The sequence below is a fragment of the Pristis pectinata genome, chromosome 8 (assembly GCF_009764475.1).
Source record: "Pristis pectinata isolate sPriPec2 chromosome 8, sPriPec2.1.pri, whole genome shotgun sequence".
Taxonomy (NCBI): Eukaryota; Metazoa; Chordata; class Chondrichthyes; order Rhinopristiformes; family Pristidae; genus Pristis; species Pristis pectinata.
Genome location: NC_067412.1, coordinates 7,452,929 through 7,469,143, shown reverse-complemented (window position 1 = coordinate 7,469,143; position 16,215 = coordinate 7,452,929). Strand labels below are relative to the sequence as shown.

At 48.1% G+C, this 16,215-nt stretch overlaps 1 protein-coding gene across 4 annotated transcripts in view; it reads left to right on the top strand.

Annotated features, from left to right (window-relative positions):
- pkd1a (polycystic kidney disease 1a) overlaps positions 1 to 16,215 on the top strand; it is a 239,949-nt gene that overhangs the window by 118,473 nt on the left and 105,261 nt on the right. For all 4 annotated transcript variants that reach the window (XM_052020991.1, XM_052020990.1, XM_052020989.1 and 1 more), the window contains 3 exons: positions 1,179 to 1,315; positions 3,015 to 6,628; positions 14,053 to 14,190. In XM_052020991.1, the coding sequence (XP_051876951.1) occupies positions 1,179 to 1,315; positions 3,015 to 6,628; positions 14,053 to 14,190 (3,889 nt within the window). The remainder of the gene's footprint in view (positions 1 to 1,178; positions 1,316 to 3,014; positions 6,629 to 14,052; positions 14,191 to 16,215) is intronic.

The following is a 16,215-nucleotide window of genomic DNA, read 5'->3' as shown; positions in this document are numbered from 1 at the left end:
TTTTTTGGTGGTGAAGGTCCTCAGAACGCAAGGACACCCACTCTGTTCATTCAGATTCTGGCATAGAGTCCAGACCAGCCCAACCCTCAGGCCAGAACGCCACCCATAAGGCAGGTGTTTACCACACCGAGTCACTGGATTGGCTCAGTTGGAGATGTGGAGAACTTCAGAGGTGCTATTGCAGGTGTCAACCCTAGTCAAAGCACCTCGGAGTCAATGGTGTTTTATACACGCCATGGCTAAATGCCAGTGTGAACTCAGTCCTTTACGAAGTGTGATGTAGCTCAGCTGTAAGGCTTTTACCTGCAGCCTCGATGACTTGGAACATCATTGTGCTTGTCGGTCTTCGCACAGTTTAATTTGTCAAACAGTTAATCTAGTGTCTTGCACTAGAGGCGTGAGTGTGAATCCCACCATGACAGTTGGTATATTTAAATTTAGCGAATTAAATAAAGCTGGGATTAAAATAGAAGGAATGGAGTGCATGAAGTTACTCTTGTAAAACCCATCTGTTTCACTAGTTCCTAATAAGGAAGGAAGTCTGCAGCCTTGTCGGTGACTACAGATCACTCTGAAGCTCCAAGCATAACACCCAGTATTAAGACACCAACATCACGACAAAAACTGCAGTGATTCAAGCAGGCAGGTTGCTAGTAACCACTGGCCTTTCCAGCAACATGCAGACTCTAAAAAAGAATTTAACACAGTTAGAAATGTGCAAAATCATGGTAGGTTTGCAACGCACAAGGAGGCCATTTGGCCCAATGTATCTAATGCCTGTTTTAAATGAGCAAACTGGCCTAATCCCACCTTCCCGTGTCAGGTCTGTAACCCTGAAGGTCAGGAATTGTCATATCCAAGTCTTGTTCGAATACAGCACGAGTTTCTGTCTCTGCACCCTCTCAGCCAGTGCCTTCCAGACCCCTACGTCTGGATGGAAATAAAATCTCCTCTTCTTGCCTTTAATCCTTCAACCTATTGAATTTATACCCCTCTGTTGAGGCCTGTCATAATTTTATACACATCAATTAAAACTCCATTCAGCCTCTACTGTTCCAAAGCAAACAACCCCAGTTTATTCAATCTTTTCTTGTGGCTATAATGTTCCAGTCTTGGCATTATTCCGGTGCACTTGAGAAGTGGAGAAGTTTGTGCTGAGTGTTTCTGTTGCTTTGCAGGTGGTGTTTTGGCGATGGGACCAGTGATGTCGTTTATCAGTTCAGCTCTCCTTATAACCTCAGCCTTTCCGTTCCTTACCTGACTGTGAAGCAAGCTGTGCTGCAACATAATGTCACTCATGTGTACCGTCACCCAGGTATGGTGCACACTCATACTGTATGTGGGTCATGGGCCTTGTGCAGATGTTTTGCATTAAGTGTGAGAACTAAGAAACAGAAGCAGGAAAAGGTCATTCAGCCCCTCATATCTGCTCAGCCATTCAATATGGTCATAGAGATGTATAGCATTGGAAAAAGCCCTTCGGCCCATACCTGTCCATGCCGACCAAGATGTATATTCAAGCTAATCCCATTTCCCAGCACTTGGCCTATATCCCTCTAAACTCTTGTTGTCCGTATACCTGTCCACATACTGCCTAAATGTATCTAATGTACCTGCCTCACTCACTTCCTCTGGCAGTTGGTTCCATGTATCTACCACCTGCTGTATAAAAAAGTTGCCCCTCAGGTTATTACTAAAGCTTTCACCTTTAACCTTAAAACTATGTCCTCTAGTTTTCGATTCCTCAAACCTGTTCGCCCTATCTATGCCCCTCCTGATTTTACATACCAAGATTGTAAATGGTGCACAATACAAAGAGTGAATGCTGGAAACACTCAGCAGGTCAGGCAGTGTCTGCGGAAAGAGAAACAGAGTGAATGTTTCAGATCTGAGACCCTTTGTCAGAATGGAAAAGAGAGAAAACAAATTAGTTTTCAGTGGGAGAGGGATGAGGGGAACAAAGGGAATATCTCTGGTAGGGTGAGACCAAATGGTTAGTGTAGCAGCTAGAAACACGTTTCGTCGTCTGTGTTATCTATTGGTAAGGCTGTAGGATATGCCCTGTAGGTCATAGAACATAGAACAGGACGAACCCTTTGGCCCACGATGTTGTGCCAACCTATATAAACACCTACTCCCTGATCAATCGAACCATTCCCTCCTACACAGTCCATAACCTTCCATTTTTCTTACATCCATGTGCCGATCTAAGAGTCTGTTAAATGTCCCTATTGTATCAGCCTCTACCACCACCCCCTGGCAGTGCGTTCCAGGCCCCTACCACTCTCTGTGTAAAAAACCTACCCCTGGCATCTCCCTTAAACTTTCCTCCTCTGACCTTAAACTGATGTTCTCTGGTATTGGCCATTGCCACCCTGGGAAAAGGTGCTGGCTGTCTGCTCTATCTATGTCCCTCATAATCTTATACACCTCTGTCAAGTTGCCTCTCATCCTGCGTTGCTCCAAAGAGAAAAGCCCTAGCTCACTCAACCTTTCCTCATAAGACACATTCTCTAATCCAGGCAGCATCCTGGTAAATCTCCTCTGCACCCTTTCTAAAGCTTCCACATCCTTCTTATAAGGAGGTGACCAGAACTGGACGCAATACTCTAAGTGTAGTCTCACCAGAGTTTTATAGAGCTGCAACATTATCTCGTGGCTCTTGTACTCAATCCCCTGACTAATGAAGGCCAGTGCACCATACGGCTTCTTAACCACCTGATCAATGTGCATGGCTACTTTGAAGGATCTATGGACTTGGACCCCAAGATCCCTCTTTTCCTCCACACTGCTAAGGATCCTGCCATTGACCTTGTATTCCACCTTCAAGTTCGTTCTTCCAAAGTGTATCACTTCAAACTATACTAACAGGTCAGACTATACTAACAGAGAGAGCAAAACTGAATCAAAACCACAGGTGGATGACTGGCTAGTTCTGATTCAGACAGGGAAAAAGTAAGTGGTGCACTTAGTGTAACAATCAAATAAAACCATGTTTCATCTGCTCTCCTTAGGTGAATACAACCTCTCAGTTTCTGCATCGGATAAGTACGATAACCTCAGCCAGCTCTTCCCACTGAGAGTCTACAGCCGCCTGAGTAACATCTCCATCAACGTGAACAGCGATGTCATTGCCACTGGCAAAAGAGCTGAGTTCGAAGCCAGCCTGCTGCCATCCGGGGTGGCTGCTACGTACAGCTGGAGCTTCGGAGACAATTCCAGCCAGCTGATTGGAAATCTCCAGAGGGTCACCCACACCTTCTCCAAGGCTGGGAGATACAACATCAGTGTCCAAGCCAGCAACGCCATCAGCAACGTCAGTGCTCACTGCATGGTCGAGGTGCTGGAGGAGATATCGGACGTGGACTTCTCAGACAACAGCCCCACCGAACTGTCCGCCCCCACCATAGTCAAAGCCTGGGTGCGGACAGGGACCAGAGTCAGGTGGACATTTGACATGGGGGACGGGACGCCACTCACCGAGACCTTCTCCTCGGTGATGAACTACACCTACTCGGCGGTGGGCAACTACACGGTGACCGTGGTCGCCTCCAACCTGCTGGGCTCCGCCAACGCCTCGCGGCTGGTTGAAGTCTTTGTGCTCCAAGTGTGCAGGATCAACCCGGCGGGCTGCGTTCAGGAGCTGCTGGAGACCAACTTCACCGCCTACACGCCAGGAGACTCGGCCAACTATGAGTTCTTCTGGGACTTCGGCGATGGCTCGTCCAATGAGACCATCAGCGGCAAGCCCAACATCAGCCACAACTACACCCGGAGTGGAGACTTCCCACTCTACTTGGTGGTGTCCAGCAGCGTTAACAAGGTCAACTATTACTCCAATGTGTGCGTCCAACCAGCGGTCAGCAAGGTGGTGGTCACCCCGGCCAACAGCTTCATCCAGCTGGGCGAGGAAGGCACCTTTATCGCTGAGGCTTTCCCTGTAAGTCAGTACACCTACCTGTGGGATTTCGGCGCTGGGGTGGACCCGCAGTTTCGCGGAAAGGAGGCAAATTACACCTTTGGGAGCTCAGGGCTGCACTGGGTCAACGTGACCGCCTTCAACAACGTCTCCTGGGCCAGCGGCGCGGCCTGGGCGCAGGTCCAAACGCCGCTGATGCGGCTGGAGATCCACCTGCAGGGTGGGCTGGCGGACAACCTGGTGAGGGGCCAGCCCTACACCTTCAGGGCCGCCAGCGACGGGGACAGCGTGTGCTACACCTGGGACTTCGGCGACGGAGGTGGCAACGGGACGGGCGCCAACGTCACCCGCTCATTCCGCGCCGCGGGCGGGTTCCGGGTTGGGCTGGAGGGGAAGAACATGGTCAGCAGCCTGTTGGCCGAGATGGAGGTCGTGGTGAAGGCGCCGCTGAGGGGGCTGGCTGTTGAGGCTGACGCTAGCGCCACGCCAGTCAACGCCTCCGTCCTCTTCCGGGCCTCGCTGCAGGATGGCGACTCCGCCCGCTACCTCTGGACCTTCTGCCGGGGCTGCCAGCCGCTGGAAGGCCCCCCCTGCATGAACCACACCTTTGCCGCCCCCGGCGTCTTCAATGTCACCGTCCGAGCAGAGAACGGCGTGAGCTCGGCCCAGGCCAGCGTCCAGATCCACGTCCTGGAGGAGATCGAAGGTCTGGCCATGGTGCTCGGGGACTTGGCGCAGAACTGCTGCCTGTTCGCCAACCAGACCCTCTGGTTCCAAGCCACCATTCGCTTTGGCACCGAGATCTCGTACGACTGGACGATTTGGAAGGCAGCCACTGTCTTCTTCCACACCACGGAGATATCTTCTCAAGCACTCTTTGAGGAAGCAGGTTCCTATGAGATAGTACTTCAGGCCAGTAACCTGCTGGGCACTGTAAACGTCAGCGAGCTGGTTGCTGTGCTGGAGCCCATTGGCAACGTGGCACTGAGGGCATCACCCGAGCCAGTGGCAGTGAATGAGACAACCGTCATCGATGTGTGCCTGGACAGCGGTACGGATGTGATCTACAGCTGGGCCCTCGACACCAGCACTGTGGTGTCCACTCACGTCCCTTCCGTCCAACACCGCTTCCAGAGCCCGGGGGTGAAGCGGGTTAACGTCACGGCCACCAACAGGCTCAGCTCCGGCCGGGCAACGCTGGCAGTCCGCGTCCAGGAGCAAGTGGGCGGGGTGGACATCGCAGCTCAGCGCTACGCGGCCACGAACACCACCGTCTCCTTCCGGGCGCTCGCCCTGAGAGGAACCAACATTTCCTGGCAGTGGACACTGCCTCGGGCCACGGAACGAGACAGCGCGCAGGAAATAACCGAGTTATTCCCCTTCGCTGGCGTGTATCCCATCAGATTGAACGCTTCCAATGACGTGAGCTGGGAGCTGGCCTTAATGAACATCACTGTCCAAGATGAAATACAGGGGCTACAGCTCCTAGCCTCCAGCTGGGCAGTTGCCCCTGGGCAAACTGTGGTCTTCACCGTGCTGTTGTCCGCTGGGACTGATGTCTCCTTCCATTTGGGTATCAATGATACTTTCATGAAGCTCCACAACATCACGGAATATACGTACCGGTTCACACACCTCGGAACGTACCAGGTGACATTAACAGCGCAAAACAGGGTCAGCTGCAGCCATGCTGACATGGAGATCCGGGTGATAGAGCCAGTGCAGGGTCTGAGGCTGGTGAATTGCGATGAGCAAGCCGTTCCTGCTGGGGTAACGAAAACCTTCAGGGCTGAGGTATCCAGCGGCTTTCAGGTGTCATACCTGTGGCACTTTGCGCTGGGAAGCCATTCTGATCTCATCGCCGGGCAGAACGTTTCCTACACACCAAAGGTGCGAGGGCATCTAAGTGTCCTGCTGAGGGCGTCCAACAACATATCGAGCGAGAACGTTTCCGCTCTGATCCTGGTACAGTGTCGGATTTTGGCTGCTCGACTTACGGCGTCACCACCCATCAGTGTGGTCAATGAATCGGTGCACCTGAGTCTCTCTGTGACGCCCAGTTTCACAGAAGCAACTTTTGTGTGGAGGTTTGGAGATGGGTCCCAAGTTCATGCCAACATGTCAGTTCTGTCCCACTTTTACTTACAGCCAGGGGTTTACCTGGTGGAGGTCAACGCGTCCAACTATGTGAGCTTCTATGCGGCACAGGCTACGGTAACCATCCTGGTGCTGAAGTGCGACCCACCCAAAGTGAGCATGATTCTCAGCGACACCATGAGAAGGTCACAGAGGAACTACTTGGAGGCAGACATTGACCTCCAAGGATGCACTGAGTATCAGGTGGGCTACCGATGGGAGATACACAACGTTTCAAGCTGCACCTCCTTAGAAGAAGGAAATGAAGTTCAACCAAGAAACGTGGACTTGAAGAGACCCCGGCTACAGCTGCCCACCCTGTCACTAGCCGTCGGATGGTACTGCGTACTGTTTACCATTTCCTTTGAGGGAACCTCATTCATAAAGACTGTACAATCCATTGTGAATGTGATTCCCAGCGCACTGGTCCCAATAATAGATGGTGGGACATTCAGGTCATGGACAACCATGCAGGATCTCGTGATGGATGGCACTAGGTCTTATGACCCTGATCAGCCTCCTGAGAGACAAACACCTCTCGATTTCAAGTGGTTGTGTACATACCCATGTCTGGTAAGGCACTGTCACAATTTTGAAAATCTCTTCTTCCGACAAACATCATTGGAGCTCCAGGGAGGTAGAGTGACACAGCCAGTAGGACCGCAGCCTCACAGTGCAAGAGACCCGGGTTCAATTCCGACCTCGGGTGCTGTCTGTGCGGAGTTTGCATGTTCTCCCTGTGACTGTGTGGGTTGCCTCGGGGGGGGGGGGGGCGGAATTAATTGGTTTAATATTGTCGTCTGTGCTGAGATACAGTGAAAAGCTTTGCTTGCATGCCACCCAGACAGATCATTCCATACATAAGTACATCGAGGTAGTACAGAAGGAAAAGCGATAACAGAATAAAGAATATAGTGTTACATATGCAGAGAAAGTGCAGTGCAGGTAGACAAATAAGGTGCAAGTGCCGTGATGAGCTAGATTGGGAGATCAAGTGCTCATCTTCATTGTACAAAAGGTCCGTTCAATAGTCTTATAACAGCGGGACAGAAACTGTCCTTGAGCCGGATGGTGGGAGTTTTCGAGCTATTGTATCTTCTATCCGATGGTAGGGTGCTCCGGATTTCTCCATATTCCAAAGTTAATATGTGGGTTGGTAGGTTAATTGGCCGCTGTAAATTGCCCCTAGTGTGTAGTTGAGTGGCAGAATATGGAAGAAGCTGAGGAGAAAGTGGGGAGAATAAAAAATGGAATTAATGCGACATTGGTGTCAATGGGTGGTCTGTACGGACTTGGAATGTTGAAGGACCTGTTTCTGTGCTGTATGATTATCTATGACTCTTATTGTCTCAGGAGAAAAATCTCACTGCTTGATTTAAAAAAAAGTCCTTTGGTAGTACCTTGACTTTAATCATTGTTCATTAACTCAGTCAGTCCATGAAAGAAGGGATAGAAGCATAGAACAAACTGCTGGAGGGACTCAGCGGGTCGGGCAGCATCTGTGGAGGGAAATGGACGGTCGACGTTTTGGATCGACACCCTTCATCTGGACTGAAAGATAGAGGGGAGATGGCTGGTGTAATGGGGTGGAGGGAAGGGGTCGGGCAAGAGCTGGTGGATCCAGGTGAGGAGGGGTGATGGGCAGATGGGGGAGGGGAGAGTGGGAATAGCATCAGAGGCCGGGAGGTGAGAGGCTGAGGCGACAAAGGGCCGCAGATGGTGGAATCTGATAGGACGGGAAGGTGGAGCGTGGAACCAAATAAGGGAGGGTGGGGAGGGGACAGGTGGGAACAGTGGGGGGAGGGGACCCAGTGGGAGGGGTGTGTGTGTGTGATGGGCAGACAGAGTGGGTGGAGGAGGGGATAGAAACAGGGTATCGGAAGAACTGGGTAGATCAGAAGGAGAGAGGGAAAGGGACAGAGGGGGAGCAGTTTACCTGAAACTGGAGAACTCAATATTCATGCCATCGGGTTGTAGACTACAGGCTCTAGTTGCATTTTATTTCACCCTGGCAAATGGAGGAGAATAAAGACAGCATCTGTCGTCTCTTGTGTCAAACCAGAAAGGAATAGATTGGGTTAGAGGAAGACCCGCATTTGTTTAGCACCTTTCACACCTCCTTCAGGATCACCCAAGGCACTTTACACTCAGTGAAGTGCCCTGAAATGTCTTCGCTGCTGTGGTATATGAAACATTCTGTGCACAGCAAGCTCCCACAGGCAGCGTGTGAGAGTGACCCAATGGTTTGCTTTTAAAGGCATTGAACAGAAAATGCTGGGAACTCTCAGTAGGTCAGGCAGCATCTGCGGAGAAAGAAAGAGTTAACATTCCGGGTCTGTTTCTGTGATGTGAACTCTGTGTAGGTTCCAATCAAGTTGGTTCAGAAGAGGCATTGCTGCTCTGTGGATCTGAATCTCCCATCGGAGGAGGGAGTCTGGCACATCCCCACTCTGCAGCATCCTGCCAACTATAAGTTCCAAACTACGATCACCTTTAAACGTAAATGTCCTTCAAGCAACGGTAATGGGAGGCTGATCTCTTTGGTGGAGGGGATTAAGGATTATAGGTCACAGGTACAAAATAAAGGGGATATGAAGTAAGAGTGATGTGAGGAAAAAATCCTTTAAGCAATGAGTGGTTGGAATCTGGAACACACTGCCCTCGGATGTGGTGGAGACAGGTTCCATTGTGGCCTTCAAGAGGGAACTGGATAAATATGTAGTGGAGAAAAACTTGCAAGGCAGTGGAGAAAGGCTCAGTGGGTCTAGAGAGTTGGTCTGGCAGAGAGCCAGCACTGATGTGATGGGCCAAATGGCCTCCTTCTGTGTTGTAATTATTCTATGATTCATTGAATAGCTTTCACTGCATGAATGCATGGTCGGAATGTAGGTGATATCTTAATGAGTAAAGGTTCAACTGGGCTCGTGGTATCTCCCTTTATCCCACACACAGTGATCTCCAGCACCTGAGCGCTCTTGAATTCTCTGTGCTCCTCCAGTTCTAGCCTCTTGCACATATCAAATTTTAACACCTCCAACACTGGCTGACATGCCTTCAGCTGCCTGTTCACTGGGCTCTGGAATTCCCTTTTATAACCATTCAAATCTCTCTTTAAAATGGCCCCTGTGAAATTTAAAACATACCTTTTTAACCAAGCTTTTGGTAACCTGTTTCAATATCCCCTTTTGTAGCTTGGTGTCAAATTACATGCTGCTAAGTGTCTTGGGATGGTTTATTCTGCTGAGGTCAATGTATTAATGACGGATGTCAAAGCTCGTTTGTCAATGGTCTCATTGCTGCCATTATGTAACCGCTTCTTGAAATCCCCAGAATGACTTTTTCTCCTCATGTTGTATATTCCTTTACAATGCAGGCTATTCGGCCCACAAGTCTATGCCGGTTCTCAGAATAATTCCATAAGTTCAGCTCCCCCACTTATTTCCCTGTAACCTATTCTCTCTCACGTGCCCATTAACCCACCTCTGATTCTTCTGCCATTCAACTGCACACTAGGGGCAATTTACAACGTCAATTATCCTACTAACAAAACATCTTTGGGATGTGGGAGGAAACAGTGCACTTTGAGGCAACAGGGAGAACATTCAAACTCCACACGGCACCCGAGGTCAGGATTGAACCTGGGTCGCTGGAGTTGAGAGGCAGCGGCTCTACCTGCTCTGCCACTGTGCTACAAATGTTGCTACAACAGGCAAATCTTTGGAAATATTTATTATTTCTTAAGTGGAGAGTTTCCTAAAATCCATCTCACTAATTGATCCGTGCTATTTTTCTGGCTGAATTTATAAATATTATTACGTTTTAAAACTAGATTGCTTAATTATTTGTGTACTTGAATGGCAGTCTCACCCCCTCTCCTCAATTCAATGGAGCAAAATGCCCTTCAGCCCATCGTACCTGTGCTGGGAAAGCATCTCCCAATTAATAAAAGCTCGCTCTCCATTCCCCACAGCCATCTCCTTCATTAAGCTCTCCTCCAATTCCCTTTGACTTACTCTGTTGAAGTTGCATCCATATTTCTTTCAGGCAACTTGTTCCAGATCACACACATCTGCCTAAAATAAAAATAATCCTCTCTTTTCGTCCGCTCGGTCTATAAATGGTCTGGCGTGGGGGTGGGATCCAATAGGGATTCTGTCTTTCCCTCTGCACGTACTCCATCCCAATTTATTTTCCAGGATCAGGGCACATTATAAGTACTCAGCGGACTCTGGACTGAATTCCTTTCAGTGAGTGAGAGCCTTCTGGTGCCAAGGTGGAAAATCCCAGAAACACTGGGGAGTATTCTAGCCCCAGTTCTCCCCATCCCGTCTTCGGTTAATTCCCTGAATCTGTCGTCAGGATTCATGCTCTTGTACATTCTTCCAGTGATATTCCAATCAGAATTCCTATGCTCCCAAATGTTCACATCCAGAGACCTGTGATCCGTTCTAACTATACCATATTTGCTCGGGCAACTGCTCTGCCCATGACTGCAAGAAATTGCAGAGAGATGTGAACGCAACTCAGTCCATCACACAAACCAGCCTCCCCTCCATTGACTCCGTCTACACCTTCCACTGCCTTGGGAAAGCAGCCAACATAATCAAAGACCCCATCCACCCCGGGACATTCTTTCTTCTCCCCTCTCCCATAGGGCAGAAGATACAAAAGCCTGAAAGCACATAGCACCAGGCTCAAGGACAGCTTCTATCCCACTGTTATAAGACTATTGAATAGTCCCCTAGTGCAATAAGATGGACTCCTTACCTCACAATCTACCTCATTATGGCCTTGCACGTTATTGTCTGTCTGCACTGCACTTTCTCTGTAACTGTAACACTTTACTCTGCATTCTGTTACTGTTTTCCCTTGTACTATACTACCTCAGTGCATTGTTGTAATGAAATGCTTTGCATGCTATTCATACAGATCAAAGTTTTTCACTGTACCTCAGTATATGTGACAATAATAAATCAATTTACCAATTTACCAAACCAACCTCCGCCCCTGCCCCCACCCATGGATTCCGTCTACACTTCCCGCTGCCTTGGGAAAGCAAACAACATGATCAAGGACCTCTCCCACCTGGGACATTCTCCCTTCTCCCCTCTCCCATCAGGCAGAAGATACAAAAGTCTGAGAGCACATACCACCAGGCTCAAGGACAGTTCTATCCCGCTGTTATCAGACCCTTGAACGGACTTCTCATATGCCAAAGATGAACTCCTGATCTCCCAGTCTACATCACTGTGGCCCTTGCACTTTATTTGTCTACCTGCACGGCACTTCCTCTATAACTGCAACACTATATTCTGTATTCTGTTTTCCTTTTTACTACCTTGATGTACTTATGTACGGCATGATCTGTCTGGATGGCACGCAAAACCAAAAGCTTTTCACTGTATCCCGGTACATGTGACCATGATAAAACAATAATACCTTGCATTTCCAGCTTCCTTGCACATTTTCTAGACCTGTGCCCTTTGATTGGCCACAATTGCACCCCACATCAGGTTACCACACTTCCTGTGCACCCAATTAAAAATGTGTTGTACCTGTTATGACACAGACCAGACCTGCTTTGCGTGCCGCTGTGAATCAGTGACTTAGACACTCAGTGCTTGTGCAACAGCTCTCAGTTCAATTTCATTCATTGCATGATTCACTTTTGATCAATTCATTTTCATTTCCTCTGCCATAATTCTCAATCCAGTTTATTCTCTGAAGTCCCTTCCCAAAGGCTTTACATTCTCCTTATTTTGGTTCAGTTAGAAAATCTAATCAACTTGCTATGGGGGGGAAGAGAAAAGTTTACACAAAACAAATTATAGGGAACTGTATGTGCTTTTTAATATAACATAAAGAAATAATTCAGTTTTCAGTTGCTGAGATGGTCCAGGTTCACTGTATGATATACTGAGGGCTTCTTCAAAATTCGATCACATTGGACCCGCTCACCACAGTCTGCTGTCTTTGTTCCAAAGTTGACCAGGTTAAGTTAAGGAGCTTGGCAGTGTATGCAAGTGAATAGCTACAAGCCCTGGAAATTTGATTAACCTGCTTCTACTGGAGAAGGCTCCTTCCTTTAATTTATACAGCCCAGGCTCACAGGATACCTGTTTTACTCTCAAAAAGTAGTCTCATTTCCCTGCTGTTTCCCTTCCTGTTTCTACTGCCCATCCAATTCCCTCTTAATGGCACTGACCAATTCTATTTCCACTACGATTTCAAATCAGAGGAGATTTACCAGGATGCTGCCTGGATTGGAGAGCTTGTCTTATGAGGATAGATTGAGTGAGCTCGGGCTTTTCTCTTTGGAGAGAAGGAGGATGAGAGGTGACTTGATAGAGGTGCACAAGATGATAAGAGGTATAGATCGAGTGGACAGTCAGAGACTTTTTCCCAGAGCGACAATGGCTAGCATGAGGGGACATAATTTTAAAGTGATTGGAGGAAGGTGTAAGGGGGATGTCAGGGGTAAGTTTTTTTTTGCACAGAGAGTGGTGGGTGCGTGGAACGCACTGCCGGCAGAGGTTGTGGGGGCAGATACATTAGGGACATGTAAGAGACTCTTAGATAGACACATGAATGATAGAAAAATAGGGGGCTATGTGGGAGGGAAGGGTTAGATAGATCTTAGAGCAGGATAAAATGTCGGCACAACATTGTGGGCCGAAGGGCCTGTACTGTGCTCTAGTGTTCTATGTTCTATAACTACTCTTCCCTTCAGGTCCAGATGTTTGGCTTCTGTGCCGTTGATCTTTAGGAAGGACAGGTTGAAAGGTTATGGGGGTTGGGCAGGAATGGGAAGTTGAGGTAACAACCAGAGCATCGCAAGTCCAGATGAAGGGTCTCGACCTGAAACGCCAACTGTCCATTTCCCTCTGCAGATGCTGCCTGGCCCGCTGAGTTCCTCCAGCAGTTTTCTTTCTTGCTCCAATCACAATATTATTGAAAGGCGGAGTTGTAAAACAGCATGTTCTTGCTCCTAGTTTATATGTTCTTGACATGGAGACACTGGGCCAGATCACAGCTTCAGGCAGACAAAAAGGTGGAAGGCCATGAGGATGTAGATTGTGAGGTCAAGAGTCCATCTTATTGTACAGTGCAGGTAAACAAATGAATTGCAAGGGCCATGACGAGGTAGATCGAGAGATCATCTTTAGCGCAGGAGAGGTCCGTTCCAGAATCTAATAACAGCGGGACAGAAGCTGTCCTTGAGTCGGGTGGTGCGTGTTTCAAGGACATGATGCACAGCATGTTCAGAGCAACAATGCACAGGAGGATTCAAGAAAGGGTGGCCATTGGAAACAGCACCTCATTGGCGATCTTTCCCAAACCAAGTTGTAAAGCATATGACATTGGTCAGACTTCAGGTAGTTGGTTAGAATGCAATTGGAATATTCTGAGCAATTTTTGGGCCCCGTGTCGAAGGAAAGATGTGCTGACTCTGGAGAAAGTCCAGATGATGTTCACAAAAATGATGCTGGGAATGAAAGGCTTAATGTATAAGGAACACTTGATGGCTCTGTGCCTGTACTTCACAGAGTTCAGAAGGATAAGGGGAGGATCTCATTGAAGCCTTCCGAATACTGAAAAGCTTCGATAGAGTGGACGTGGAGAGCATATTTCCATCAGTAGGAGACTCTAGGATCTGAGGGCACAGCCTCAGCATAAAGGGACATCCCTTTAAAACTGAGATGATGAGGAATTTTTTCAGCCAGAGGGTGGTGAATCTGTGGAATCCGTTGCCACAGAGGGCTGTGGAGGCCAAGTCATTGGGTGTATTTAAGGCAGTGATTGATAGGTTCTTGATTGGTAAGGGGCGTAAAGGTTATGGGGAGAAGGCAGGAGAATGAGGTTGGGAAAAAAAACAGCCATGATTGAATGGTGGAGCAGACTCAATGGGCCGAATTATGCTTATGATCTTACGATTTACATACTTATGAATGGCAACTGGCTTATTGAAATCAATAGTCTTATCCTCTCTTCTTCAGGGACCTTCTGGCTGTGGTATTTCTGGGAACGGAGCCATTTTCTCCATTTCAAGAGAGAAGCTGAAACACAACACAAACTACACTTGCTGTCTGAATGTTAGCAAACCTGACCGGGAATCCCAGTCCGTCAAACAGCTTGTAAGTAAAGGCTTCATCAAACGCCGTATTAGTTAATGCATTTTCTTCCCGTACTTTGCCAGTGTGGTCATTAAGTTTTCATGGTCTGTAACGGACTGACTTATTCACCAAATGTTTGATATTGGTTGTAGAGGAAATGTTAGAGTCTTACATTTATAAGTGATATTGGTATTGGTAGTGGTTTATTGTTGTCACTTGTACCAAGGTGCAGTGAAAAACTTGTTTTGCATACCGATTGTACAGATCAATTCATTACATAGTGCATTGAGGTAGTACAGGGTAAAAACAATAACGGAATACAGAGTAAAGTGTCACAGCTACAGGGAAGTGCATTGCAGGTAGACAATAAGGTGCAAGGTCATAAAAAGGTAGATTGTGAGGTTAAGAGTCCATCTCATCGTATTAAGGGAACCACTCAATAGTCTCATCACAATGAGATAGAAGCTGTCCTTAAGCCTGGTGGTATGTGCCCTCAGGCTCCTGTATCTTCTGCCTGATGGGAGAGGAGAGAAGAGAGAATGACCCAGGTGGGTGGGGTCTTTGATTATTCTGGCTGCTTCACCAAGACAGCAAGAGGTTTAAACAGAGTCCATGAAGGGGAGATAGAAGTTTATAACATTATGAGAGGCATTGATTGGGGAGACAGAATCTTTTGCCCAGGGTAGATGTCTAATACTACAGGACATGCATTTAAGGTGAGAGGGGGAAAGTTTAAAGGAGATGTTTGGGGCAAGTGTTTTATACAGGGAGTGGTGGGCGCCTTAACCGGCTGCCAGAGCGATGGTGGAAGTAGATATGACAGTGGCATTTAAGAGGTTTTTAGATAGACACGTGAATATGCAGGGAATGGAGGGATGGTATTGGTATTGGTTTATTATTGTCACTTGTATTGAGGTACAGTGACAAACTTGTCTTACAAACCAATCGTACAGGTCAATTCATTACACAGGGCAGTTACATTGAGTTAGTACAGAGTGCATTGATGTAGTACAGGTAAAAAAAACAGTACAGAGTAAAGTGTCACAGCTACAGAGAAAGTGCAGTGCAATAAGGTGCAAGGTCACAACAAGGTAGATCGTGAGGTCATAGTCCATCTCATTGTATAAGAGAACCGTTCAATAGTCTTATCACAGTAGGGTAGAAGCTGTCCATAAGTCTGGTGGTATGTGCCCTCAGGCACCTGTATCTTCTACCCGATGGAAGAGGAGAGAAGAGAGAATATCCCGGGTCGGTGGGGTCTTTGATTATGCTGGCTGCTTCACCAAGACAATGAGAGGTAAAGACAGAGTCCAAGGAGGGGAGGCTGGTGTCCATGATGCGCTGGGCTGTGTCCACAACTCTCTGCAGTTTCTTGCGGTCCTGGGAAGAGCAGTTGCCGTACCAAGCCGTGATACATCCAGATAGGATGCTTTCTATGGTGCATTGGTAAAAGTTGGTCAGTGTCAAAGGGGACAAACCAAATTTCTTTAGCCTCCTGAGGAAGTAGAGGATATGGATCATGTGCAGGCAGAAGAGATTTAGTTTAATTTGGCATCATGTTTGGCACACACATTGTAGGCTGAAGGGCCTGTTCTTGTGCTGTACTGTTCTAAGATACAGTAAGAGGATGGTGGGAAGCTGGTAAAGTTGCTGCCTCACAACCCCAGCAACCCCAGTTCAATCCTGACCTCCGATGCCCTCTGTGTGGAGTTTGCACATTCTTCCTGTGCTTGAGTGGGTTTCCTCCGGGCGCTCTGGTCTCCTCCCGCATCCCAAGGGAGTGCTTGTCATTTTTGCCACTGTGAATTACTCTTGAGTGGTAGAATTTGGAGAGAGTGGATGGGAAATTGTGGAGAATAAAATGGGATTGGTCTAAATGGTCAGCATGGACGTTGTGGACCGAAGGGCCTGTTTTCACACTGTATGACTCTGTGACTCTATCTAAGAGGCCAGTCAGCCCTTTGAGTCCATGGTGGCTCTCAGGCTGACCATTAGAGTCCCATTCCCCCTCTTTTTATTCCCCTTATTCTCTCTTGCACTTGCCCA